This window comes from Falco punctatus (genome assembly GCF_963210335.1).
Source record: "Falco punctatus genome assembly, chromosome: 1".
NCBI lineage: Eukaryota > Metazoa > Chordata > Aves > Falconiformes > Falconidae > Falco > Falco punctatus.
This window is the reverse complement of record NC_137580.1, coordinates 15,284,124-15,310,697: the sequence shown is the minus strand read 5'-3', so window position 1 is coordinate 15,310,697 and position 26,574 is coordinate 15,284,124. Positions and strand designations below refer to the sequence as shown.

The window sequence follows — 26,574 nt, the reverse complement described above, 5'->3', positions numbered from 1 at the left end:
CCCTGCCTCCCTGCCGCCCGCCCTCCTTCCCTTCCTCCGGCGGCTCCGCGAACCAGGAACCGCGGCGGCGGGCTCCGTGCGTGAGAAACCCCGCGGCGCCGCGCCGCCGGGAGCCGCCGGGGCGGGCGGCGCGGGAGGGGGCGGCGGGGGCGGCGCGGCCGCCGGGCGCTGCGAGGGGCCGGGCGGCACCGGGGGGGCGGGGGGGAGGAAAAAGTTTACACCCTCGCCACTCTCCTCCCTCCTCTTCCTTGGTGTCGCAGATGGGAGTTTTACCTGGAATGACATAAGTTTTTTTTTTTTTTTTCCGGGTTTGGTTTTTCTTTTTCGGAGGGTGTCTCTCTCCCTCCCTCCCCCGCCCCTCTTTCTCCCCCCGCCTCCCCAAATCCCCCCCCCCCCTCCTCGCCGGTGCTGGATCCACCCCCCGCTCCCCTCCGCCGGCGGGCGAGGGTGTGACCCGCGGGAACACCCACCCACCTAGGCGTCCATGGTGGGAGCTGTCCGCCCAGCCGCGCCGCGCCGAGCCGCGGGCACCCCGCCGCCGCCTGCCGCCGCCGCCGCCGCAGCCCCCTCCCGCCGGCCCCGCCAGCAGCGCCCTGCCCGCTGCCCGGCCCCGCTCCCGGCGTTTCCTCCGCGTACTTTTTTTTTTTTTTTTTTTTTTTTTCCTTTCCCTGTTGTGGCGGTGCGGGCTCTCGGATGGTTTGCTGGCAGTAGCTGGGGGCCGTGCCTCCTCCCGCCGCGCCACCATGTCGTAGGGGAGGTGAGTGCAGCGCGGACCCTTGCGCGGGGGGCCGAGGGGGCGGGCGGCGGGGGCCGGGCGGGTGTCCGCCACACCAGCCGGCTTATCCAGGTCACGGCCAGTCCCGTCCCCATCAGTGAAAACTTCGCGGGAAGGACACGTCCATTGCTCGGCAGCGCCAGCGCCGGGGGGGAAGCGCGGCGGCTGCTGCCGCTCCGCGGGTCGCGCTGCCGGCGCTGGGAGCCGCCGCCTCGGCCCGTACCCGCCGGGGCCGCGAGTGCGGGTCGATATTTGGCAGCTTATGAAAATGAGAGGGGCACGTGACAGCCCGAATCCTGGGCATGTTTGCGCTTTCGCGGTGGCTCCCGAATACAAACCGCGCTCGGCGGCGCGTACGCGGACCCGCGCGTTTGCGGGCGGGCGGCCGCGCAGGGGGCGGCTTGGGGCGAAGGTGCGCGCTGCCCCGGCGCGGTGCGCGGCGCGGCCGTTCCCCCGGCGGGCTCAGCACCCCGCCCCGCTCCCGGGGGCACCTCTGGCACCCCGCCGGGCCGCGGAGCTGTCCCCGCCGGGCCGGGGGCACACCGGGAGGGGGGTGTCGAGTCGGGGCCGGGGCTGGCAGCGGGGCTCGGCGGGGCGGGGGGCCGTTCGGGAGCGTGCGTCAGCGACTGCCGGCCGCTCGCCGGGGGCTGGGGGCGTTATTTACAGAGCGAGTTGGGACCGCAGCGCCTGAAAGTTTGCTCGGCGTCTTGTCTTTTTTTTTTTTTTTTTTTTTTCCTTCCCTGGGAAAAGGGTATTCCTGGAGCCGGGACGCGGGCGCCGGGGGGGTCGGCAGCACCCCGGAGCCGGGGGCCGTCTGGGTCGCTGCCGCTGGGTGGGGGGGGGGGGGGGCAGCGGGCGAGGGCGCCCGGCGGGATGCGCGGCTGCCGCGGAGCGGAGCCAGCCCGGCGGAGCGCGGAGGACGAGTCCTTGAACCCTCCCGCGCACCGCCGCCGTTCCGCTCGCGCGCTCCCTCTTTTTTTTTTTTTAATATTATTCTTTTTATTATTTTTGAGTTAAATCACCGCTGCATCGGTACCGTGCAAATTCATGCGCCGCTGAAAGGCGGAAATCCCGGGCCGGCGGAGAGGCGATGCCCGGCCCTGCCGCCGGCGCGGGCACCGGGCGGGGGCGGCCGCGCCCCGCGCACCTCACCTGCCCGCGGGGGGCCCCGGCCAGCCGCCGCGCCGGCCTCCCCCGGGGGCTCCTCCGGGCGGGCGGGCAGCACAGCGGGGGGCGCCCGGCCCCCCCCGGCAGGGCCGGGGTTGCGCGGCCTCGGCGGCCCCTGCGGCTTTAAGGAGATGCGTTTTCCAGCCTGTGTCGCAGCAACTTTGTATCAGTCATGTCGCCCGGCGGGTGACTGACGGCGCGAGCCAGCCAATGGGGCGGCGGCCTAGCACCAGCCGCGCGGCGCTCCGCGTCCTGCCCGCCAATGAGGGCGGGCGGCGGGCGGGACGTAAACTTGAACTTTATCTGGGCATGTGACATGTTTTTAAAGGACTTGGCACCTTTTCCCGTCCCCTCCCGGGTGCCGCTCCGTGTCACCGGGCGGCGCGGCGCAACGCGCCTCGGGAGGGAGGGCGGACAGGCGGGGGAGGGGGGTGAGCGCCGCCCGCCCCGCCGCTCCGCTCCGCTGCGCGCCGCCCTCCGCTCCGCGCCGCCCTCCGCGCCGGCGGGGGCTCGGAGACGCGCCCCGCCGCAACAGGTACCCCGGGGCCGGGGCGGCGGGGAGGGGGGCGCCGCTCCTGACCCTGACCCGCACTGGGGGGGGGAAGGGGGGCAGGGGGGCGGGCACTTCGTGGCTCGGCACCGGGCCCCCCCCCCCCTCCGTGTCCTCCGTGTGCGGGAAGGGGGGTTGTCACGATGTCACCCAGAGCCTCTCCGCTGTGGGGGGTGGGGAACGGCGTTTGCGCGGAAAAAAGCGCTGTTCCGCATCGCTTGGGGGTCCGGGCGGCGGGCGGGGCGGTTTGGGGGTCTCAGGATTCCACACACACACCCCCGCCTCACGCCGACCCCCGGGGGACGCCTGCGAGATAGCTCGCTCCCGCCCGCTGCTTGCTTCCCCCACGCGTGACAATCCGGATTGTACCTGCAGGAAAGCGGGGGGGGGGGGCGGTTAGGTGGGCAAAGCGGTGCCGTGTGCCCGGGCGCCGCGGTGATGCCCCGCCGAGCCCAGGGCAGGCAGGGCGATAAGCGTCCGCGCCGCCTGCGGGGCTGCGCACACGCGTGTGTGTGTGTGCGGGGACGGAGCGCCCGGGCCACCCCCCCGGCTGCCCGCCTTGCACATCGCGGGGAAGCCCCAGCCCGTCTCTGAGGATGCAACTCGGGTCCCGTGGGCAATTTTGTGTCAGTAAAGCGGCTGGCAGGCGGTGAAACTTCAAGAAAATTTTGTTTGCAAACACCCAGAAATAAGAATCGTGTGGTTGCTTGAGCCATCGTTTTCGTATTTATGAACCTGGCTTTCCTTCGGGTTTTCCTGTAGCTAGGTGACCTTTTGGTTGCAGGGATACCAGGTACCATTTGATTTTTTATTTGACTGTTGCTGCGAAACTGGTTTCATGCCTGATTGATTGGAGATGTGTACTGCAGAGGGCTGTGTTTGTTGATATGTTTGGGGGTGAAATATGTGACTCGAGTGCTTCTTGTGGGGTGGGGGTGTCTGGAAAAACTGCTGTGCTTACAATACGAGCTTTCTTCTGCAAATTATCGTATGGTGATGGTCTCGGTTCTGGTATGGAACAGGACTCGGCTTCTGTGGTCGGTGGATGGTTTAGCCCACAGTCGGATTTGCATAGTGAAAGTTAGTGAAAAGGCATGTCTGTGCAGTAGGTGAAGTGTGGGTACCGCGGATAAACATGCTAGTCAAGTTGTAATAAGTTCCGTGTAAAAGAAGAAGGAGGAAGGCAAACCTGTATGCTATCAGCAGCCCATGAGATGATTATTCAGTTCTAGTATCCACCAAGGCGCTAAGAGGTGTCAGAAACCAGCACTCTCCAAAAATCTTTTTGCTGTTGCATTCTTACAAATTTATAATGTCACTTTAAACCAAACTTATATCAGGCCACAAATAATCTCTCTGCTGGTTTTTGAGCCTCTCGGATATATTTATTAGACAGTGCCTCTCTAGACGTGCAGGACCAGGGCATTTTCATGTATCTTTTTTCCTTTGCGTGACCCAGATTTTTATTTTCTGGAGTTTTAAAGTGTGCTCACCTATTGATTATGTGTGAAGTTTGAAACTTGCTGCTGTGGGAGAAGTCACTACAAAGCTTATGCACCGGTGTAACGTTAGGCCTATAACTGAGATTTCCTGGTATGCAGTGGCTCTGCTGCTGGTTCTGAGGGTTAAAATTCACTTATGTGCTAATTTTAAGCCTTAACTAAGTTTCCTGGTTTTAGAAATGCTGGTCACTCACAGCTGCAATTGATTTCTCTAGGAATTAGGCTTGCTCAGCACTTAAATCAGGGGTAGGTGATTATCTGGGAGTGACTTTATATGAAAGTGGGCACTTCTGTCTGAAAATTTTCGACTATAGGAATGTGATTTGCTACACATGATGATGTTCTAATAAAATTTGTGCTTGAGGGGAATGTAGGCGTAGGGCCATAGTTATAGTAAGTAAGGGCAAAGAAGTATTGGAGTCATTCATTTTAAGGGTTTTGTTTTGCTTTGTTTTTATAATTTTGCTTAAAATAGCATTTTTAAGTAGTGTTAAGGGATTAAACACCAAATTAAATACTGGAAAACTAATATATTCTGTAAGGAAAGAATATCTTCGTAATACTTGTAACTATTGGCACTTGAGTTTCTGCAGTTCTAATGAGCCAGTTCCTTTAAAGAAAAAAAATATTGTTGTTACTTATATGTGATTTTCAGAATAACGGAGGCTAGGTCATGCATTTTGCTCCCTGCCTCAAGACAGGGATGGGAACGTTTTCTTAGGGTCTACTTTAGAGCAATGTTTGGTTTTCTTTAGATTTCCTCTTGCTGGCTGCCATGGAGGTTTGCAGAATTACAGATCCATTTAATAGCCAGGCATTCCCTGCCTAATCTGATCCCGTTCTTCTGTGGCAGAAGCGTTTCCCATTCAACTTTTGCATTACTCCTCCCACTCAGCCTATCCTTTGTGTCTCCTCAAGTGGCTGTACGAGCAGTTTGTATAGCTGTGAAGAGGCAGGTTGGCTCGCAGCCCCTCAGAACTGCTGCTTCCTTCTAAAGCACCCCGTGTTAACGCTGGATGGTGAAGAGAACCCCCCGTAGCCCACCAGCCTCCCTTGTTTCGCTGTCCCTGTAGCGCGGCAGTGGAAGGTTTTTGGAGGACTGGAGCAGCCCTTGGCTGCGATGAGCGGTTTCCATGGGGTTGATGTCCTGCCTACCACAGCCGTGTCCTCCTTTCAGGACCTCTCTGGTTCCTCTCCTTCCTTGCCACCCTCTTCCCTTTTTCCCTCCCGGGTCCCTGGGTGAGGGGTGGTGCAGAGTGCTGCTGGCACTGGCCCCGGGGCTGTGGCTGGCAAGAGTAGGCGGTGGTTGTGCTGACATTGCCGAGCCGCTCCAGGGGCGGGGCAGGGGAGCGATAATTTGGGTCTTCTCTAAGTGCTGAGTGGTTTTCTCTTGGAACCTGTAGGGCTGTCATATCCATGAGACCTTTTTCCTCTGTTTGATTGAAATTGGACAAATGGTTGAGAGGTGATGGATGGCGCAGGGAAACGGGACTGGCAGGCAGGCAGGCAGGAGGATGGACAGAGTGAGCGGATACGCCTTGTTTCCTTAGGAAATTAGGAAATTTCCTTAGGAAGTCACGCTGTCCTGTCACTTATTAATTTTACTTTTTTGTGTATGTCTTTGCTAGTTATGGAGACAAAAGGATACCACAGCTACCCAGAAGGCTTAGATATGGAGAGACGGTGGGGTCAAGTTTCTCAGTCTGTGGAGTATTCTTCTATAGGTGCTGGAGAGCAGACTGATGACAGTAACTATATGGAGATTGTGAATGTAAGCTGCGCTGCCGGTGCTTTTGCAAACAGCAGCAGTCAAGGAAACAGCAAAGAAAAGCCCGAGCTGCTCGCCTGCCTGCAGCAAGACAGCAGTCAGCCTGGTCTGTTGCCCTCTGACATCAAAACCGAAACGGAGTCAAAGGAGCTGTCGGCAACAGTGGCTGAATCCATGGGTCTATATATGGATTCGATACGAGATGCTGATTACCCCTACGATCAGCAGAACCAGGGGAGCCCAGGAAAGATCTACCAGAACGTGGAGCAGCTGGTGAAGCTCTATAAGGAGAACGGCCATTGCTCTTCTCCCCTCCACAGCGCCAACAGGCCCTTGAGGTCTTTGATGTCGGACTCCGGGAACGCTGTGAACGGTGGTGCCATGCATGCTATTGTGAAAAGCCCTATCATGTGTCAAGAGAAAAGCCCTTCGGGCTGCAGTCCTCAGAACATGGTTTCCTCAGTGTGTAGTCCTGCAGGAGTTAACTCTGTGTCCTCAACTACTGCTAACTTTGGGAACTTTGCCGTGCACAGCCCCATCGGCCAGGGAACCCCCTTGTCGCGCTCGCCAAACATTGAAAACAGGGGGTCTATGTTGCACAGTCCCGCGCACGTTAGCAACGTCGGGTCTCCGCTTTCTAGCCCTATAAGTAGCATGAAATCACCGATTTCTAGTCCTCCCAGCCATTGCAGCGTGAAATCTCCCGTCTCGAGTCCCAATAATATCACTATGCGATCTTCTGTGTCCAGTCCTGCGAACCTGAACTCGAGGAGCTCCATCGCCAGCCCTTCCAATGCCAATAATAGGTCTACTCGTTCTAGTCCAGCGGTTAGCACTGTGGGATCGTCCATCTGTAGCCCCGTAAACAACTCCCTGGGATTCCCAGCGTCCGGCACGCCGGCGGGACCTAGCAGAAGCCAAGATACTGTTCCCAGTCCAGAAACAAAGGACAAGGGTGCTCAAGAGCTTGCGTTTCCTAAGATGGAGGAAATGGAGAATGCCATCTCCAACAACAGTCAGATGAACCTTGTTCAGTTCATAAAACCCGAGCCAGATGGTTCGTTCGGCAGTGCATGCATTGGCGACAGCAGCAAAATAAACTCCGATTCCCCCTTTTCAGTACCAGTGAAGCAAGAGTCAGCCAAGCATCCATGTTCTGGTGCCTCTTTTAAAGGGAATCAAACAGTAAATCCTTTCCCATTTACAGATGGCTCGTATTTTTCTTTTATGGATGACAAAGACTATTACTCTCTTTCTGGGATTTTAGGACCACCTGTTTCTTCATTTGATGGAAGCTGTGAAGGTAGCGGCTTTCCAAATCCAGGCCTACGTGTGGGAATTAAGCAGGAGCCTGACGATGGCAGCTATTACCAAGAAAACAGTATACCATCCTCTGCCATTGTGGGTGTAAATTCAGGTGGACAGTCATTTCACTACAGGATCGGTGCCCAAGGCACGATATCTTTGTCACGGCCTGTTGCTCGAGAGCAGGCGTTCCAGCACTTGAGCTCGTTCCCTCCCGTCAGCACGCTAGTGGAGACCTGGAAGTCGCATTCGGAGTTGGCATCCAGAAGAAGTGATGGGTATCCAGTTCTAGAGTACATTCCAGAAAATGTGTCCAGGTGAGCAGACAGATTACTTCTTTTTCCATTTTGTTTGGTTTGTTTGTTGGGTTTTTTTTATTTTTTTTTATTTCTCCCCCTGCATTAAATGAACGAGGCGTGAATTAAAATGGGGACCAGGGTGGTATTTTTCAAACTGATCCATAATTCTTTGTTTGCATTTCAGTTCTTATCATTAGATTTGCTGTTTTCTTGCTGTATTTTACGCTGCCTTTAATAAAAAGTGTTGGCTTTAATATTTAAAAAGAACATAATATATTCTATTCTTATTAGATTGGAAAGTGTAGCTTTAGTATGTTTATGAGCTCTTACTACTATAAATGTTGTTTTTCCCATAATGAGAGCTTAGTAAAATTGCTCTCGTGTGTCCTATAATGGTTATTCTTTCTTAGCTGGTGCTTGAATGTGTTGTACTTCAGATGAAATGTTGAGATGAGGATAAGAAAACGATAGTGTCAGGAACCTGTTTTTGTAAAGATGCATGGTTACAATTTTGCACCAGTCCTTAACTGGTTAACTTTAAAAACCAAACCTTACAAGCCTGTGGCAACATATTATTTCTGTATTTTAACTGTAGGAACATTTGGTTTGTATATATAGAAAAATGCCTCCAGAAGGAGGAGGGCTGTTAAAACTTGACGCATTTGAAAGGGATAAATGGATAAACTGATCTCCTCACTTTTGGTGGGAGAGAAGTATGCAAGTGTCGTTTGAATTTGTTTCTTGGCTAATTCGTGGAAACACATCTTCAGCAAACAGATGTTCATGTATCTCACAGAGGACGCTTACTTTCATAAACTATCTAGTTTGATAGTATTACAAGTTATTCAGCCCATCTGACAGCATGACTGGGTTAGGATAGTTAAATAGCCTCTTCATGTGTCCGACAGGCTCACCAAAGGTTTGTGCTCCAGCTCAGTGAAATAGCGGGTAACAGAATCTGCATTTACCTTTCTCAAGTCTTTTTTTCCATCGTGGGATACACAGCTGCCCTCAGTGAATGAAACGTCTGCCTTATTCTTGGAGTGAAGAGAATGCGTAGTGTTTTCCATATTTGTGTGATGCTAAATATTTCTGAAAAAATGGTGTTGCAGTGAAAAGCATAATACCTAAAATAACGGTGCTTTTGAGGAGGGAAAACAGCCTATCTACCCGCAAGGAGAAAAAAAAGACTAAGTATTTCCATTTTATTCTCAGATCTGTCTAAGACCTCTACAATCTCCTTAACATTTTGCAAGCCATACTTCACTTTTTCTGTGGTTATTTCAGAGATGGTCTCTAATGAATGCACTTTTTAATGTAACTCTCTCAACTTGAAAGGGCTGTATCCCACCTCTGTGCTGAACTTTGCAGGTAGCTGGATATTTGTTATCACCCAGGCTTGGCTTAAATATGCTTTTCTTGGATCAAGGAAGATGAAGTTCCTGTTTTCTAGTTATTTTACCTGATGAAATTTTCATATATTGCATTATTTATGTAGTGAGAAAAGTTCACTAGAAGACGGATGGGATGCCTGACAGTAAAGACCCAGTATTTCAGTGCCTTTGTGGTTGGGTGCTGTTACTTGAGCAAGCAGCTCCTTCCAGCTGTGAGAGCCCTTGCACGAGTAAGTGCTGTTCGCACTGAGTCAGGGTTGCCATGTGTTACAAGGACTGGGACAATAAACAGGGAAATGCGGGTAGTAGTGTGGTTGTCATCAATATGTGCATTCTGAATGACAGTTTCTTGTAAGGCTTTTGGAGGAGCCTTCTGATCTAACGTTGCTCCATAGTGCCTTTTCCCTTCTATCTACCTTTAGACCAATAAATGGATAATCTGTGTCATCGGGCTTCACAATGGCATGGGTGTGATACACTTTTCTTTGTTCTCTAAACTGATACCTGAGTAAAATATGCAAGTGAGTGTAGCTGTTACTTTGCAGGATTGAAATCCTGAAATTTTTAGTGCTCAGAGCTATTATTGCAGGTGTGGAATTCTGTTCAAGTGATGGAAATCTGCAGGGTTGCGACACTTCAGGCATCCTGATCTGTAGTTCAGATTAGAACATGTGTCATCATTTCAAATCTCTTAACTCAGCCCCATTATTTAACTAAATGTTGCTCTTAATCTGCTTGGCAATGGCTTTATGCTAACAGGTGCAGCTGGGGACCTGTGCAAAGCCCTTACAAGTTTCAAGGTAAATTCAGGTAGAGGTCGTTTTAGCAGTACAGATTTGAGCACATAGATGCCTGCTCAGGTATTTGTTGGCTGACAAGTCCTAAAGACTCAACAGGATGTCACAGATGTAAAAGCTCACTCTTGCTAACAAACCTCAAAGTGATCTTTACTTTTCTCCTAATTTCGGTGCTGCATTCCAGCTAAACCAGAGGAAATCGTGCAAGTTTGTTCATTCTCCAAAGTGTTGTAATAAAACACTCATCATTTAAAACTGTGTCAGACCCAGCAGCCCAAGGTGGGTTTCAGCTGTCCCATGTCAGTATGATATGGGGATTGCAAAGTCTCTCTTCCTTCGTGTCAGAACAGCAGCATCACACCTCTGCACTCCACATCCAGACCAGATCCTTGTTCCAGTCAGGTTTTTTTCCAGATGCATCAACTGTATTCAGCATCATACATTTTGCAGACTTTGACGGGATGTGATTAACCCTTCAAAATCTGCAATATTTTAAAGTTTCTGCTATTCTAAGTCTTCACCTATTTTCACATACACTTGCCCTGTAATATAAATCGCCATAAGCAAAGCAAAATAAGGTAAAGGGAAAAAATGGGCTACGTGGCTCCCAAAGCCAGTAGATGACCAGCATTGAATATACCTTGTTTTGGCAACATTATTTTCTGAACCTCAACTTCAAGGTCTTTTTTAGACTGCTTCTGACTTGCAGCTTACGTGGTGTAAAGGAGTGGGTGACCAGGAACGAAGATGTCTTTTCACAATGAAAATGAATCATTAGAATATTACTGTACAATTTTTTTTTCCTATTGAAATATCACCTTTCTTGAGTTGGTTATACTTGCTGATAGTGTCTAATAAAGATAGTTTGGGCATTTAAAATGCCTTGCTGCCTCGTTGACTGTGCCAAGTAACCACTGTCATCTAGAACAGGTCTCTTTCTCCTTCAGTTACTTTTATTAGATGCCCAGGGTTATGGTTCCTTTTTAGATGGCTGGTAGTAACTTAATAACATTGCATCTTGTGGTGTTTGGGGAGCGAGAGCCTGTTAGGCAAACCCAGATTTCTTTATTCTCTTTTAAATGCTTTTCTTCTCCTAATATGCATGCAGAACATGTCTTTATTTTTGAAAGATTTTTACATGTTTAATTTTTAATACAGGGTGAGTCATACCTGTCTGTCTGTGTGTCTAAACCCCCCCTCCTTGAATGGCATTTCTAAGAAATACTGCTTTCTAAACTAAATAATAGCAAAGCGGGCTTGAAAAAGAAGGTGTGTGTGATGTCATTGAGGAAAACCTACACTAAAAATCCGGAAAACATTCCACTTATAGGTGATTGCTCCTCTGAATCAGGGTACCAGCCTAAGCCTTATGATCGTGCCAATCCTAGAATTTTCAAAACAGCCTAGGAAAATGTCACGGTTACTTGAAACAACACTAAAAATCGAGGAGGATGACCTTTCTGCTGCATCAGTTCTTACCTAAAGCTTACTCTGAAAATATGCCCTCTTCCTCTAATTTCCATATTAACTCATATATGTACAGATATGTACTTGCTTTTCTCAGCAGTTATGGTGGAAGCAAAGGGCTGATACTCTTATTGTACTTTCTTCCTGGCAGTTCCACTGGTGTAATCCAGTGTGTGATGAATTCAGTTTGATGTGTTATTATTAAAATAAGTTCACAATTTTAACATAGATTGCATACATGTATCAATAGTTATGTTTCAGTTGTTGTCATTTAGACAAGGAGAATTCTCTTCAAAGCAGTGTTTCATGATATTTTAGAGTCTTAATTTATGTCTCTTAAAAGGAGTTGAAAGACTGTCATTGACTTCTTCGGGTTTATGGTCAAATCTTTGATCAAACATTGACAGTATTTTAGAGACTTCTTATACCTATCTGTTGTTGAGCCATTCACATGGATCAGTATTTTTTCCATAGACCCGACTTGTAACAGCCCCTGAAAAAACCCACCCAACCTCACCCAACCCAACCCAATCCAACCCAAAACAACAACGTGATCTTCATTTACGTGTACCTTCACTGACTTGAGTCAGTGGTTCTGGTTAAGATCTGGGTTCAGGCTATTGCAGGTATTTTTGTAAATAAACTTTTATGTTAAATATTATCTAGAATAGTCAGTTATCAGAATTATACCTGCCAGAGAGATAAAGGTCTGGTAAATATTATTTTTAGAATTTATGAATGGCCTTGACCTCTGTTTGTTTGCTGATGGACTTTATGGGAAAAAGGCTGTGCTGTTAAAATATTCTCCGTGCTTCACAGGACTGTTTTTCCTTTTAGCTTCTCACAAATTTACTGTGCAGTTGTTTTTTGCCGATGATTCTTTCATATCATAGACTGCAGCCTTAAATCTGTACTTTTGGGGTTTGGGTTTTTTTTCAGTTTGAAAAGTTACACTTGGTTTTGTAGGTTCTTGTATAATTTTGTGTAATTTTCAACAGCTCTGGGTATAATCTTGATACAACAGGGAGTCTACATATGTATGTCTTTATTTCTCACTAAAGACGTTAGGAGTCTGTATTAGTATGTCAGGCCAGGAGGTCTAAAGGTTCTCCTTTAGTGTACCAGCATGCATTTAATAGCCTTGTACTTTCTACAGCAATTTTTGTTGTTACTTTGTGGAGGGTGCTCTTTTCTTGTTTTGCTCTTTTTATTGAGGAGTTCGAAATCTATGTAAAGGATGACAACGTGACTGCTAATGATGCCTTATTTTCCCTTAAAATTATACACGTCAGTTGACTCCTGTGCTGTGTCAGGGAAAAATTTCCAGTGTTGCTGGAAAATTGTGTTCTGTAAATGGGTGGATCTTCCAAAACTGGGGAAAAAGAGCTCCGTTGTCAATCCGTATTGCACTATCTAGGGGACGTTTGTTTCTTTGGGGGGTGGGGGGTGGGGGTGGTAAGTAGTGTTGTGTATTACTAAAACATTTCTGTTGCCAGCTGGTACTGCTGAACTTTGCAAAACTTGGCTGTTGGAAATCAGCTTGCCATAATTTATTCTGATAAGAGTTAATAATTGTTTCCTAGCTTTTCTATCACTATTGGTGACACAGAATCTCATGATGATATCTTCTTTTGACAGTTTTCTGAAAAGGGGGAAGGTGGAATCACCTTCGTGCACAGATTTTAGCAAGCAGGAGAAATTTTGATTACCCCATGTTCTGTGACAATATGGATCAGTCCATTTTCATGAGGGCTGGAAGACACTGATGTCTGAAATATGTACCGTACAGAAATGTCCCCATCCTATTTTATGGGATATGCATGGCAATTACGTAGGTAAGCATGCATAGGGATTACCGCAGCGGCGTCAGTACTCGTGCAGTACTCATATTGTCTGCAGAGGGAGTAAACTGTTGTGTTTCAGTAACCTGGCCTTACTCAACCAACAGTTAGCATTAACGGAACTTAAACCTGCTCTGCCCAGCTGAATCCCATTTCTAGCTACGTACTGGCTCTTTGCTGAACCCAGTATTGAGTAGTGGTTGCTGCTGGACGTTGTTTCTAGCTGAATAATATATTATTTGCAGTGGCGAAATACACTGTTGGGCCATGCCTTTGCCTGGTCTGACTGTGGCTTTGCCCTTTGTTTGGGCACATGGTGTGTGAGAGCCACATTGGGTTCCTGGTCAGGTTCAGTCTGAAGCTCTAAAGTCCATCAGGTCAGTGGAACTTGGTGAGCAGTGTGGGGTGACATGGGCACAAGAACAAATGAAGGGACCATAAGGGAAACGAGCCGATGAAATATTCTAAGCGCATATTTCTGCTAAAAGATAATGCATTGCCAAGCCATAATCTCGGCACTTGTATTTTCAGAGTATGTTTTTTACAAGGCAGTTTCTGGTTTTTAACTGTTTGTGTTGAATTTTTGAACAAAATTGCAGGAGCTGGAATTAATAATGGACTGATTTCAGCCAAAATTTCTCGGAGAACAGTGGAGTGCTGTGATTTCAGATTTAAGCTCTCAGACGTCAGAAAATACCACAGTTTAGGGTGAATATCAAACCATAACTTGTTCTCTGGCAAATGTGTCTTAGAATATGGCTATGTAAGAGTGATAAAAATGGTCCGACGAAGAAACTAAAAAGCGTGTGAAAAACAGGTATTAAATATGTCTAAGTTTAGTACTTTTATCAGTTTTCACATGCAGCTGGTTGCTACACAGTACTTGGTGCTCAGCATATGAATTGCCTCAGCTGCAGTCTCCTCTGAGCGTGAGATCCGTGGAGAAAAAACGAGGAGTATTGCCATTGTGTGCAATTGCCCAAGTCGTTGCAGCATTGTCGGGCACGTTTGACTGCACCCTAAACAGACCATGGCATAATTTGACTGCTTGCTGCCCTGCTAGTGCAAACGGCAGTTGGAAGGTCACTGTCGGGTCCTCACAAAAGCCCTCTGCTGCTGGAGCCGCGTAGGTTTTGCTGCTGGAGGAGGCAACGGGCTGACCTTGGCGGAAGGCGTATTTCATGATTTATGCTACAGGGAGAGGGATCGCAGGTCAGGAAGGCCCTGTTTATCCATGCCAGCAGTTCCCAACATAGCCTGTCCCAGCACCACTACTGGCCGGAGCAGTGGCAGCAGCTCTCCGTGCTGCGCTGGGCTGGGCGTGTACGTGCAGGGCAGTGCTCCCTTCTCCCGCTGGGAAGTGGGGGACATCCACATCCTCAGTAATACTCATCTTTCTGTTCAGGAACCTCAGAGATTTACAAAGCCTTGAGAGTTGATTTACTTTCTGGACAAAGTTTTAAAATAAACCGTCTCGTCTCTTTAAATGGGAAGCTTTGACCTTGTTTGTCTGTTGGGTTTTTTTTTTTGTTTTTGTTGTTGTTTTGTGGTTTTGGGGTTTTTTTTGCAGTTTAGGTTTATTGACGTGGTTTACAAGAGCTTAACAGTATGTTTTCTGGAAGGATGTGATCTGGGTCTTTGTCTGTCTCTTCTTTACTGAAATCAATGCTGAAGGATTTAAAGCACAAACACCACCTACCTCACCCCTTCCATCCCCCAGAAATCCCCCTCAAAACAAAACAAAACAAAACAAAAGCTGCAGAGAACCAAAAGCATGCTGTTGACTATTCTGGATTCTTAAAAGGCTAAGTAACAGTGGTTGTATCTATTTGGTATGTGAGCAAGTATTTTTGCAAGACACCGTTTCTTTACTGAGTTGTATTATAGCAGGATTTCCCACGCTGGTGGTAGGTCACAAGAAAATAACTTGAATGTGAATCTTACTTCTTTATCTCAACCACTGAATTAAGCTCCTGCAATTACATTAGAATGTGGTAGCTGATTGCTAAATTAAATTTCTATAAATCTGCAATCTGTAAGCTGTGTATTTGCTTCATGAACAAACTGATAGCTTAAATTTCATATTTGGAGGTGGGGTAACTTGGGGTTAATAGAGAAAGATATTTCTTTAATAAGAAAAAAGTAAACTTTGGTTGAAACATCTGAGCAGAAACAGAATCCAGTATTTGTGGATAATGCATAAAATGGCTTATAGGAATTTGTACGCTTTCCTAAGATGCATGGGTATGCTGCTGATTGTGGTTAGTGATAATTAATAATAGATCAAAGAGTTACAGCCCTGAGGTTAAAAAGCAAATTTCAGACTAATTGCTGGATGTTTCTGACAATTTTTATATCGCTTTGCTCATTTCCATTCTCTTTCCTAAACAATACTTTGTACTTGTGTCTGGAGGTGAAGTAACATTTTGAATGGGCTTTTCATCTGAAATTTGGACTGAAAGTGCAAATCTTTTCTGTTTTGCCTTTCTTTCCTTGTCTGCTTTCCAGAGGTGCTATCCCAGGTTTCTAAAAGTGGTGGCTTTATAAACTAGTTCACTAGCAATTAGGTTTCTGAAAAAAAGAGATTAAAAAAACCTTGCCATCTTTAATAATTTTCTGAATGTTTTGGATTTGGGAGAATATCTGCCTTCCATTTGTGTGTGTGTATGTGTGACCATTTCAGGTTTGTATTCAGTCTTAAGTCTGCAAAATAAATGTATTTTGGAGGTTCATTTTGGGCAGTTACATGTCAGTGGTCTGAGAGTTTTTAATCACAGGTCAGAATTGGGAAGTAAGCAGCTACGTTTGTCCTGACTAGGTTTTTTGCTGTGCCAGCTGCCAAATTGTAGGGTCTTGCTAGCATTTTTGGCAGTGGTTTTCTGAATACCGTGTTGTGCTAACATGATACCTCAGTCCTGCAGAACCCGTTGCCACGGTACGTTATTTCTTTTATTTCCCAGCTTTTCTTCTGTACCTGCCTCGAAGGGTTGGGATGGAGGGTGCACAGAAACTGTCCCAGTCTCGGCTTGGGAGTCGCCCAGGGAGACTGGAGCAGTCCTCTCGGCAAAACGGTTCTCTGCTCAATTAATTTTTAAATCATGCTTGGCTTCTTGGTGGCAGATTCAGGCCGTACAGGAAAAGGGGCGACCGCTGAGTTCGGCTGGTGTGGGAGCAGGCTGAAGCTCCTGCGCCATCGGAGGCGCGTTGCCGTGCCGTGGCAGACAGCTGCCTGCGCCTGTGCATCCATGCAGGCTTGCATAAGGCAGCCGTGTCCGTGTCCCCGTGTGAATGCGTCACCTGGCGTGTCCTCGCCAGGACCTGTGCTCTCTGAGCCCTTTGGAAACCGGGTTTCACAACTGGCGAGCCCCGGTTTACTCTGGCAACGTCTCACCTTGAAAAATCAATCTTGTTTGTATCTTTAGCTCTTTGTCAGTAGTGCTGCAGGTAAGAGAGTGGGGAAGGGGCTTTTTTTTTTTTTTTTTTTTTTTTTTTTTTTTGCTGGTGGTTCACGATATTCCATATTCAAACATGGCCTCTTGTCTGTCCGAAGCAAGGCTGGAGGTGAGACCTGGTCTCCTGGTCCAGTTTCATGTTTCTGCCCTCGGACTAGGAGCAGGAAGGGGATTGCTTCTGGAAGCACGCCTTAAGGTCAGGGCACCGAGACACTTTTCCCTCAGGAGGTTTGAGTTCAAATATGAGCTGCTCCAAAAGGTTGGAGATCTCACTTTTAGCATTGCGGAAGGCTTGTCTCTAGAAACCTGTCATGCTCTTCAGCATTTTTGAAGACTGGAGTGCCAGGGACCTTGCAAATGAAGGTGGGTGGGAAATTTGCACGGTTTCCAGGCAGACTATGTGAGCTGTCAGCTTCATTATTTTAAACTAAATTAAATTTGTGCTAGGGAGTGCAGTATGTTAGAGCAGTTAGGGAGTTCTTCCTCTAATGGTAGCTTCAGATCTACTTCTCTGGATCTAACTTTGTTAACTTTCAAACTTATTTTAAAAAAACCCAAAACAACAAAAATCTTGTTGATCCTGGGATATGTGAAAACTTTCTGGAAAAATTAGTGTGTCTTGTTTGAAGACAATATATTATAATGTTTGCTATGTCTGAGCATCAAGGTCCATTTTTTTTTTTTTAAATATTGTTTAATAGAAAATAAAAACACGTCATAAGTTCTAGCACATTGGTCAAGGGTTGCAGGCTTCTGGACCATTGCAGGTGTTGTTTTCCATAACTGGTAAGAGATCTTGTCCCAGAGTTGGACACAGTCCTTTGTTACATGCATGTCCGTGTCTGTACATTTGGGAAGTAAACCTGCTCACTGAAGCTGTTTGTGGCAGGGTTCTCCAGCAGCTCCCTGGGCACCCTGAACCCGGCAGGGAGAGGATGGGATGCTTTGGTGGAGGTCCTCTTCCCCTCTTTCTTAGGGATTGCCCCCCGGCTGGTAGCCTGTTCCCTTGTGTTCAGGGTGCACCGTGTTTTGGGTTTGTTTTCGTTTTGAGCACTAAGGCTTTCTTAAGTTAATAATAAAAACAAATATTGGGCAATAAATATTCCTGAAGGATTAGAAGTTACTAAATGTGACTGGCTTGTCAAAATTCTGCACTGAACCTTTGTCGCAGACTGCCCCACTGTAAAATACATCAAGTAAAACCACATTGCTGCAGGGTTAGCTCTACAAACCCTGCACTGCTTTACCGTACTTTTCCTTCAGATACACGGTGGCAAAACAGAATAATTCCAATTGGTTCTATTAGGATTTTTAAGTCCTTATTTTAATCTGAATCCATGTAAACTAGCTGGAAGACGAACAAAGTGGGAGGGGGGGGGGTTAGTAAACTAGCTGGAAGACGAACAAAGTGGGAGGGGGGGGGGGTTAGATGTGTCAGCTTCTACTCAGTGTATGGAAGTAAATGTTGGAAGTGGTCCAGAGCTTTATGGCTGCTGCCAACTAATGACATAAGATAATGTTGCAATGAAACAATGCACTTGATTTGCGCTTGTTTTCCAACTAACCTTTCTGATTCTTGAGACTGCTTGGAATTTATGTTTTTGAAGATTTGACAGTAAAAAAGGGATTAGGCATTGAAAATTTTGACTGACTAAATATGCAGTAATGACAACTTCAAACTGCACATGCAGATAATGAGATAAAGGACTGTTACTGACTTCATATTAAACCCATTTGGTGGAAGAAGCAAGGAGGACGAGTGTTTTGGATGGACATGTTATTTAAAAAAAAAATATAATCAGAGGAGCTAATTTATTTAGAAATAGAAGTATAAAGAGTGAGTTGCTGACTGACCTTTTAATTATTATTTCCTGGGACCGCAACTGCAGCCATTGTGGGTCTGCAGATTGTCCTGCATTTCTTTCCCAACATAAACAAGAGTAAATTGTGTGCAGAAGGCGAGTACCAAACTCAGTAGGTTTGTGTTTAGCATTTTTATTCGGATCTGAAGTGTGCTTTTGAAGTGAATCTTCCAGTTGCCACCATCTTCTGTGCTGTGGTTCATGTCACGGGGCAGCTGAGGTGTGAAAAAGCAGATACTTCTTAGCCAGCAGCGAATGAAAAAAGTGCTCCAGGAGCCACCTAGGGCACTCTGGCCCCTGATGGCTTCTGTCCAAGGGACCCTGCTGGAGCTGGCCTGAAGCATAACCCTTGTGACACCTATGAAGTAGACAGTGGATCCTCGGGACCAGCTGTACCTCTTGGTAATCTCTGTTGCACCTCACTGCCTGTAATGTATATACTGCCTGTGTGATCATTGCATTTTCACCTGTTAAACATCTGTAATTGAAAAAAGATTCAGGGTTACAGACAGAGGACATTATTCCACAGAAAAGTCGGGGGGCACTGTTCTCAGCAGATGTGTGTGTTTGGATGTTGCATCCAGAATGAGCAGAGTACTCACTTACTCTTCCTTCACAGCACTCTAGAACTCTTAAAAACAACCGAATTAAGTCCTGGAAGTAGGAGGTGAAATTAAAGTGACAAACAGGCTGTATCCTGTTTTTTCATTAGTGAATTTAACTTCTTTTCAACTAATTGAAAGATCTAGATATGGTTTGCAGATACTCATGTTTATTATAATGCTAACTACTAAAATAAAGGAAAACAGAACTGTTTTGATTATAGGCAGCTGTGTTAAATATGTACAAGCAGCTATAACATAGGCAAAGTAATTAACAACTTAGAATTGTCATTTCAGGAAAAAGCATACTTTGTGGATCAGTAATTTTTTTTAAAGTAAACTTACTGATTTTTAGCTAATTATGTATTGTGGATGTTGGATAAGTTAATTTTAATATGAGGCTGAGTTGAATAGGTGATCTATTAGTGGCTTGTAAATGACATACAGCCATTAAGTCTGTTTCTAAGATAGATAAAGGAAAAAAGAGTTATAAACCTGTCTTAATTTCTAACGAATTAGCACTGTAATACCAGGATCAAGATGAGTTTGAGCTCATTCATTGACTTCTTAAGAGGAGCCTTACATTTGCCTTATTTTCATACCTTCCATACTGCGATGAACAAGATACTCTCATGTCCTCCGCCATTGTTCCATGTCCTTCCACCTGTGTTAGCCCTTTCCATGATCTCAAGATGCTTACGGTTCTGCGTACTTCAGCACAAACACCTGATACTGTGCTTATTAAAAGGAAGTTCTTACTAAGGTTATAGCAAGGTCCACGAAGCCAACTCGGGTGCAGCACAGAAGCCGGGTTCTCCATTTGCCAAGCTCATGTTCAAAGCTGGGATACTTCAAGGTGTGAGGAGATGGCAGCCCCAGCCATGCTTTTGGATGATGGCAGTGGTGGGGGTCAGTAGGTGTTCCTGGGGTCTTCTCTACACCAGTGCCAGCAGCGTGCACGTTCACAGTTCTTTCCAAATTCTGCTCAAGGTACCTGAGGCTTTGATCTTGGGCTGCATCTAACTCCATAGGATGAGTTACTGCTGACTGGGAAATACATCAGCGTTTTTCCCTCTTGTTGTGTACCCCACATTCCAAGGTGATACTGATGTTGGCATGACTTAAATCAGTAAGCCCATAGAAATCGGTGCAGTTTTCATGTTGAGTAGAAAAAATATTGAGGACCAAATAGGAATGAGCTTGACATCAGAAATACAGAAGAATAAGAATTATGATTTAATGAAAAAGAGAAGAAGGTTTATAGGAGTAAGGAAACTAGCAGGTACTGGCACAAGAGGATGCAAGCTTTATGTAGTGCATTTTCAACTGAAAACTGAGAATATTCAACATTTCATCAGTTAGGTTTACAGGAAATAGCTTTAACTGCTTTTTATGGAGATACTTCATGGAATCCATTTAAAAGACAGAAATAAATACACAAATGTTTCCCATTTACTGTTTTTGGAACAATCTAGCCTTTGTCTGATGTTTTACATGGGCAGATTAAGATACTGCTTACCACTGTACTAGGCGTGAGAGCTGATGATGGAATTTGTTAAATTATCTACTGTTCAGAGGATAGAAATGTAAAAAACATCTGCCATTTGTAGAAGACTTTGTGTTAATGTTGTGGCTTTTTTTTTTTTTTTAATTACGTGTACACAAAACCCAGCAAAAGAGCAGAACTTTTTGTTTGTGTCTGTTAACGTCATCTGTGCTGCCTGCAACGTCCAAAATACCTGTGCTGTTACAGGTCCCACAAACGTAAAGTAACTACATATCCAACTCTTAATTATATTAAATTTCTATATTACGTCAGGTCTGTGGATTAGGAAAGTGAGATGTCAAGAGTAAATTTAGGTTGGGGCTTCTTCGCCAAGTCCTCAATGCTCCCACCAGTAGCTTAGTATGAATTAGTCTGTTTCTTTAAAGGCCTGAAGTAAATATTGAGTAGGGTTTCCTAGCAACATTTGTAAGGTTAAGCAAAACCAGATTTGCCAGGTATTGCTTCCAGAGCATGCTAATCTTTCTGTTTCAAAATTTATACTTCTGATACATTATCTGCAGTATGAAATGCTCAACAGAATCTCATAGTATTGTAAATAAATAATTTTAGAAAGTCATATGTCCAAGGACAAGTTGGCTGAAATATTATTCTTACTCTGGGACACAGTTTTTTCTTTTTCCGTATGTTTGTACTGTGCCTAAACTGACGGGGACTAACCTTACTTGACTTCTGCAAGTATTAGCTATTTATATATATGGGTGTGTATATGTATATTTAAAAAAATACAACAAAAATAAAGCCAGTAGGTATTGTCCACTGCTAAAGCCTGCTACAAAAAGGTAATTATTTATTATTGGTATTGTCAAAGTAAACAAAGAAATTAAGTGCACGGCCAAGCTGGGCTTTTCAGTTAGCAGAGGTCTGAGATACAGGTGGTAGAATCTCTTACAGGAATCTTGATTTCTCTTCAACTTTGATTTGCAGTGACAGGAGAGCAGATCAGCGTGAATACTTTCTGCAGTGACATGAAAGCAGAGGATTCTTGTTCTATGAGGCTGTTCAGTAAAATGCATGCAAAGGTCTCCACAGGTGCTTCGGATGTGTAAGAGGTGTGCATGGCCGTGGTACACCTGCCCTGGGTAGGACAGTTTCCTCTTGAGAAACACAGACGGCTGGAATTTGGGTTAGCCCAGGACAGATAGATAGATAGGGGAGGGGAGCAAGGAATGGAAAAATTTGGTTGGCTGCTTCCAGTCCTAAGTTTTTGAGTCTATAAATAGAGTCTATCAGAATATTTCTAGTTAGTTCTGGGGAAAGTCAGCTGCTGTGCTGGGGATTGGCTGTGCTCCCAGAATGAGGAGGGGAAAGGAAAAAAAAAAAAAAAGTATGATAGGAGGCCTATTGAAAATCTACCAACCGACACCAGTGAAATCAAGAAATTGGAAGATATGTATTTGGGCTTCAGTCTATTTTTCTGCAGTCTGTGTCAGTGCTGGGTATTCTGCAGAGTGACTCTCTCCGTAGCCTAGTACGACCTTCCAAGTTAACCAGGCGCAGGAGGTGGGTCCACGTGCAGCACCCGGCAGGGTTCATAGTTCAGAAGCCAAGATTAAAGCCTGATACCAAGAATGAGTATGGAAGCAGAAGCAAGTGCCATATTATCCTCATTTCATGCGGCAATGGCTAGTCTGGACAGCCAGCCCTCTCTGTGGGTTAGATGTATTGTATGAAGGAAAACAGAAAAGTGAAAACAAAAGCTGAATTCTGAGTTAATAAAGTTTAGTTATCATGTAAGCTGTGACTTCTTTAAATAAAAGGAGAAAGGTCTTAAGGGATAATTTAATGTGCAAGCTAGTTGAAGGATATTATACCAGAAATAGACATTTAAGGGAGTCATGATGAGCTTTGCAAACAGTCACAATGCTTTCTAGGAAATATAAACGATATACTTGAAAAATAGTCTGATTTGAGACTTAAACACAATGTCCAACTAGAGTATAAATAGCTGGTAAGTTTAAAAATTTCAGTGTTTTTAGAAGGTTCTTATAGTAATGGTAAAAGATAACCTTTCAGCAAAACTCCCTCCCCTCCACGTAACCGCAGAAGGATGATCCTTCATACTCTTAAGTGGAAAAAGTAGCTTTGGTCAAATGAATAGCTTTACGCAGGTAAGCTGAACAAGACTGCTCAGATGAGCATTTATTTGCATGTCAGAGTTCATAGAAGCTGAAATTATCTGAGCAGTAAATGGGCTTTTTCAGCCCAGAACTTCTCCTAGAAAAATCTGCTCACTTTGAAAATAAAAGTGCTCATGACAACTGTTTTGCTGCTCAGGCTTTGCTGGCAACTCATTTTTTTGCTTGTCATCTTTCAGATACTGGGAAAAGACGTTATATTGAATGTTTATGGCAGGAGAAGGAAGGATAGAGCAGTGTCAGTGCTTCTCAGAGGTGCATGCTGCCTTTTGATGTCCATCAGTGTCATGTACCAGTAAGATGCTTACTTGCTGCTTCTAGATTTCCATAAACATTAGATAAAAAGGTCATACCAGTGTTTAACTTTGTTTCAGGGTTGGGATTTTTTTCCTTTTTTAAAAATAAAGTTAATAACTTCTTTCACCTTTGTGTTTGTAAGAAACCATGAAATTCATAAGGCATTTTTAACTCTGTGGCGTCAGTAGGTACTTCTGTGCATTAGTTGCAATAAAATCTTGCACTGGCCGATTTCCTTGGCTGTCTTATTAAGCTTTTTTTGATTATTTAAATATTAATAACAGTAGAACCATTTTAGATATTCTTGACTGATTTTAAATTGGGCAAGCATAGGTAAAATTTTCTTCAGATGCTCAGCAAAAGGCAAGCATTTTTTTTTTGAGGAAAGTTGTCAATAAATACTTTGCTCTTGACAGTACTTGAAGAGAATGGGGTAAAGTGGTAAAGGAGTAATATTTTGTCTCATTAAGTTGTGGGAAACAGCTCCTTAAAGAAAAAAAACTTGTTACCTTTTGAATTAACAAGGAGGAAAATCTGTCAGGTGGTTGAAATCTGCCCTCATGAGAATTGATGACCATTCCCACTTGCTTTCCATAGGGCTAGTATTTCACTCAGCATTTCAGCAGAGGGTGGCTGTGGGAATTAAAATTCTTAATTCATTGTGACTGTCTGTATTGCCTTGAAGAAATGCAGAGGAACAGCTCATTGGTGGAGGGAGGAGGGAGAAAATCAAACTGTGTATGGCCAAGGTAGATTTAACTTGTAATAATGCACTAAGTTTGAAAAAACTTACCAATATTGGCTGTCTGTGTTGGAAAGGCTCCAGGAATATTTCAGCTTGCAATTCCATTTGTCAGAAACTGAGAAATTTGAAACAGAAGGTAAACAACTTATTAATATTTTATTTCTGTTTCAGATAATTTTCTGTCATGTATTTGGAAACTTAACTGAAATACTGGTCTTGTTTGAGGAAGCAGCTCAAAATTCATGTTAACTATTCATTGTGCCGCTTGTTAATGTGGATTGTGCAAACGAATGTGATCAACTGATCTAGAATGAGATTGGAATAGAGTTCTAAAATGATGCTGGTAAATAGGTCTGATGACAGTGGATGTTTTACTTTTTTCCAGAGCGGTACATTTAAGATACATGTCACTTACCCTGAACTCCCCCAAAAGTTCAAGTCATCTCTGGATTTAATGGTGGCTTATAATCCCTATTTTCTGAAATACCATCTGCCTGAAGTTTTAGAAGCAGACCGTATTCTGTCTTTAGATGGAGGATTTGATCTCACATTAGTTAAGAGTCCCGACGGCTTCTCCTGACACGTTGCTTGATGCATGGTCTGGCAGCGAGGCTCCTGCGTGGAGCTTTTTATTTGCACTTGTGGCCCCATTAAAATCAGTGGGACTGGCCGTATACAAAGGCTTTGGTTAAGCTGCTGCAGGTTGAAAGTTTCCGATGTTTCTGACTTACATCAACTGTTTTATATTATGCTTTTTTCCAGAGTTGTTCTGGCCCTTTGATTCTTGTCATGCACAGCATGCATCTTTTCACACTCCCAATCCCTGACTGTGATGGCTTGAATCCTTCATTATTTTGTGATTAATTGTAGAGATACAAACATTATCAAATCAAAATCCCCGAAAGGCCTCTTTTAAAGGATCTGCCTAGCTTTTTGATTTAGCTGCCCCACAAATTACTTATCTGGTGGCTGTGTGGTTTTTAACATCCTGCTAAATTTGGAACAGGTCCATGAAATACTTTCTGCAATATCTGGGGAATAGAAAAGCTTGATAAGTTATTTCGTCCATTGCTTGGGTCAAGCCTTTCAAGAGACGGCAGCGTTGTGTTGAATCCATTAAGCAGGGATCGGTGGGTGTGCAGGATCATGGTTTGTATTGTCAGTTATTGTATTAGGATTTTAGTGCAGTTTTTCAAGTGTTAGAAAGTCCAATTCTTGTCTTTCAGATACCTGTAAACTCAGAAGCTACAATTGTAGCTATACAGGAGAAAATTGTGATGCAGGTGACAAATAGCATGGCAAGGAAAGCGCTTTGCATTAGCTCTTTTATGCATTACTACATGGGGTGTTTTTTTAAAACAGATTTTATCCCTTGAGACGTAATAAAAGGCTAGAGAGTTATTTGGTTTATAAGCCTGTGTGGTGTATTATTTAGATATTCAGAGGGAAAAGGTCAAAGAATGTCTCCGGTGTTATCAATTCCTCAATGGGAAACTATAGTAAAAACTAGAAAATATAATAGTGTATAATTTAGAAACACAATATATAATGGGGGTTGAGAGACAATTACTGTGTTTTATTTCTCTGTATTTTCCATTTTACTGAATGCTTTTCAGCAACAATTGGGTTTTGTCTGTAATGCTATTTGTAGCAGTTTCATGAAGCTGCACAGCAAATTACTGTGGTGTACCAGATAAAATCAACTCCTCACTTCATTCGTGAAAGTCATGTTATGAAAAGCTCTTACTACTGGCTTATGTAGGTAACAGTGGGTTTTGTCTGTATTTACAGTTTTGTGAAATCCTCATGGTAAGTTTTAATGTAGTTTTAAGCTGAACATAATTTGCATATTTAGTCTGCCATTTTCCAGAGTTTATTCATGTAAAACTGTATAATTTAATTAATGTACAGATATGCAGAACATGGCTGTTTCTCAAAAAATCTTGTTGCCTGGGATGCAGATGTTGAAGGAAGTGGTCTCAGGTATCTTAAGTCTTCAGCAGCTAAGCCTGACAAGAAGTTAAAAGTGTATTGGTTGTAGGTGTTTAACAACAGAAGTACATTTACTGTCAGTAGCCTTCTTGGCATTAGTGTTCCTGTGTACCTAAGTTGGTAAGTATTTTCCTGGGTTTGATAACCAGTGTTGGAGTGACAAATGGCTCACACCAACCTGTTAGAAGAGTTTGGCAGATGGGGTTAACAAAGGAAGTTTGTGTTGCTGTCAGGTGATGGATTATCCCAGGAGCTTGGCGTAGCGTCCTTAGCATGTGTCCCAAAGAGCTAACGTACTGCTTACACACGGTTTGGGACAAAATGGATTGCAGAAGGGGAGTTAGGAGACAGTGTTGACTAACCATTGGTGGAAAGGATTAAGTTCTACTTCAAAGCAGTCAAATGGGTCTGGAGAAAGTAGGCAGACATCTTAAAGACGTAGCATAATGGATGGCAGTTTTCTGCCTCCATTTTCATCTGGTTACTGCTTAACACCATTGCAGGAAAATCTAGAAGCAAAGGTTTTCCTTACTAGTAAGTTCATGCTGGGCATTCCCAGTGAAGTGCTGAAGGTATCTGTGCAGCAATCGTGACCAGCCCTTCTCATCCTCAGCATCCATGGGGACTTGAATCCTGATGACAGGCTTGGGTTAGCGGAACAGATTTTACTGTTTGGTGCTACTGACTTCTGGAAATTTGTGAGAAGGGGTCCACTCCATCCTTCAGAGCCACTTAGAAACTTCTGGAAAGGGTAGAGGTGTTCTTCATGCTCTCTTCCTGGAGAGGCAGAAGTTTTGGAGACAAAGAGTATGCCTGAGAGGTGGGACACGGTTTTGGCCTGCAAGATGTTGTTTACATCTAGGCAAACCCCCCATGTTTCGTTTAGATGATGGATTTGAACATGTTTTGACTGAAGCAGGCAAATCGGATACAGGAGGTTGGTAATGACTGCAAGTAACTCAGGGTAAAGGCTGCCGAAATGGAGTCTGTATTTATTCTGCGATCTGTATCCCAGAAATGTACTTTTTGTTCCTGTCTATGTGTACAGATTTCACTC

At 45.0% G+C, this 26,574-nt stretch overlaps 1 protein-coding gene across 4 annotated transcripts in view; it reads left to right on the top strand.

The window, feature by feature from the left end:
- Nucleotides 1-494: 494 nt before the first annotated feature.
- Nucleotides 495-26,574, top strand: part of NR3C2 (nuclear receptor subfamily 3 group C member 2) — a 214,271-nt gene continuing 188,191 nt past the window's right edge. Inside the window, exons 1-2 of one of the 4 annotated variants that reach the window (XM_080373728.1) lie at nt 495-757; nt 5,623-7,384. In XM_080373728.1, the coding sequence (XP_080229854.1) occupies nt 5,625-7,384 (1,760 nt within the window). In that variant the 5' untranslated portion in view covers nt 495-757; nt 5,623-5,624. Of the gene's footprint in view, nt 758-802; nt 2,478-2,627; nt 7,385-26,574 lie in introns of those variants that run through there. The other 3 variants (XM_080373727.1, XM_080373726.1, XM_080373729.1) reach the window with 3 other exon arrangements.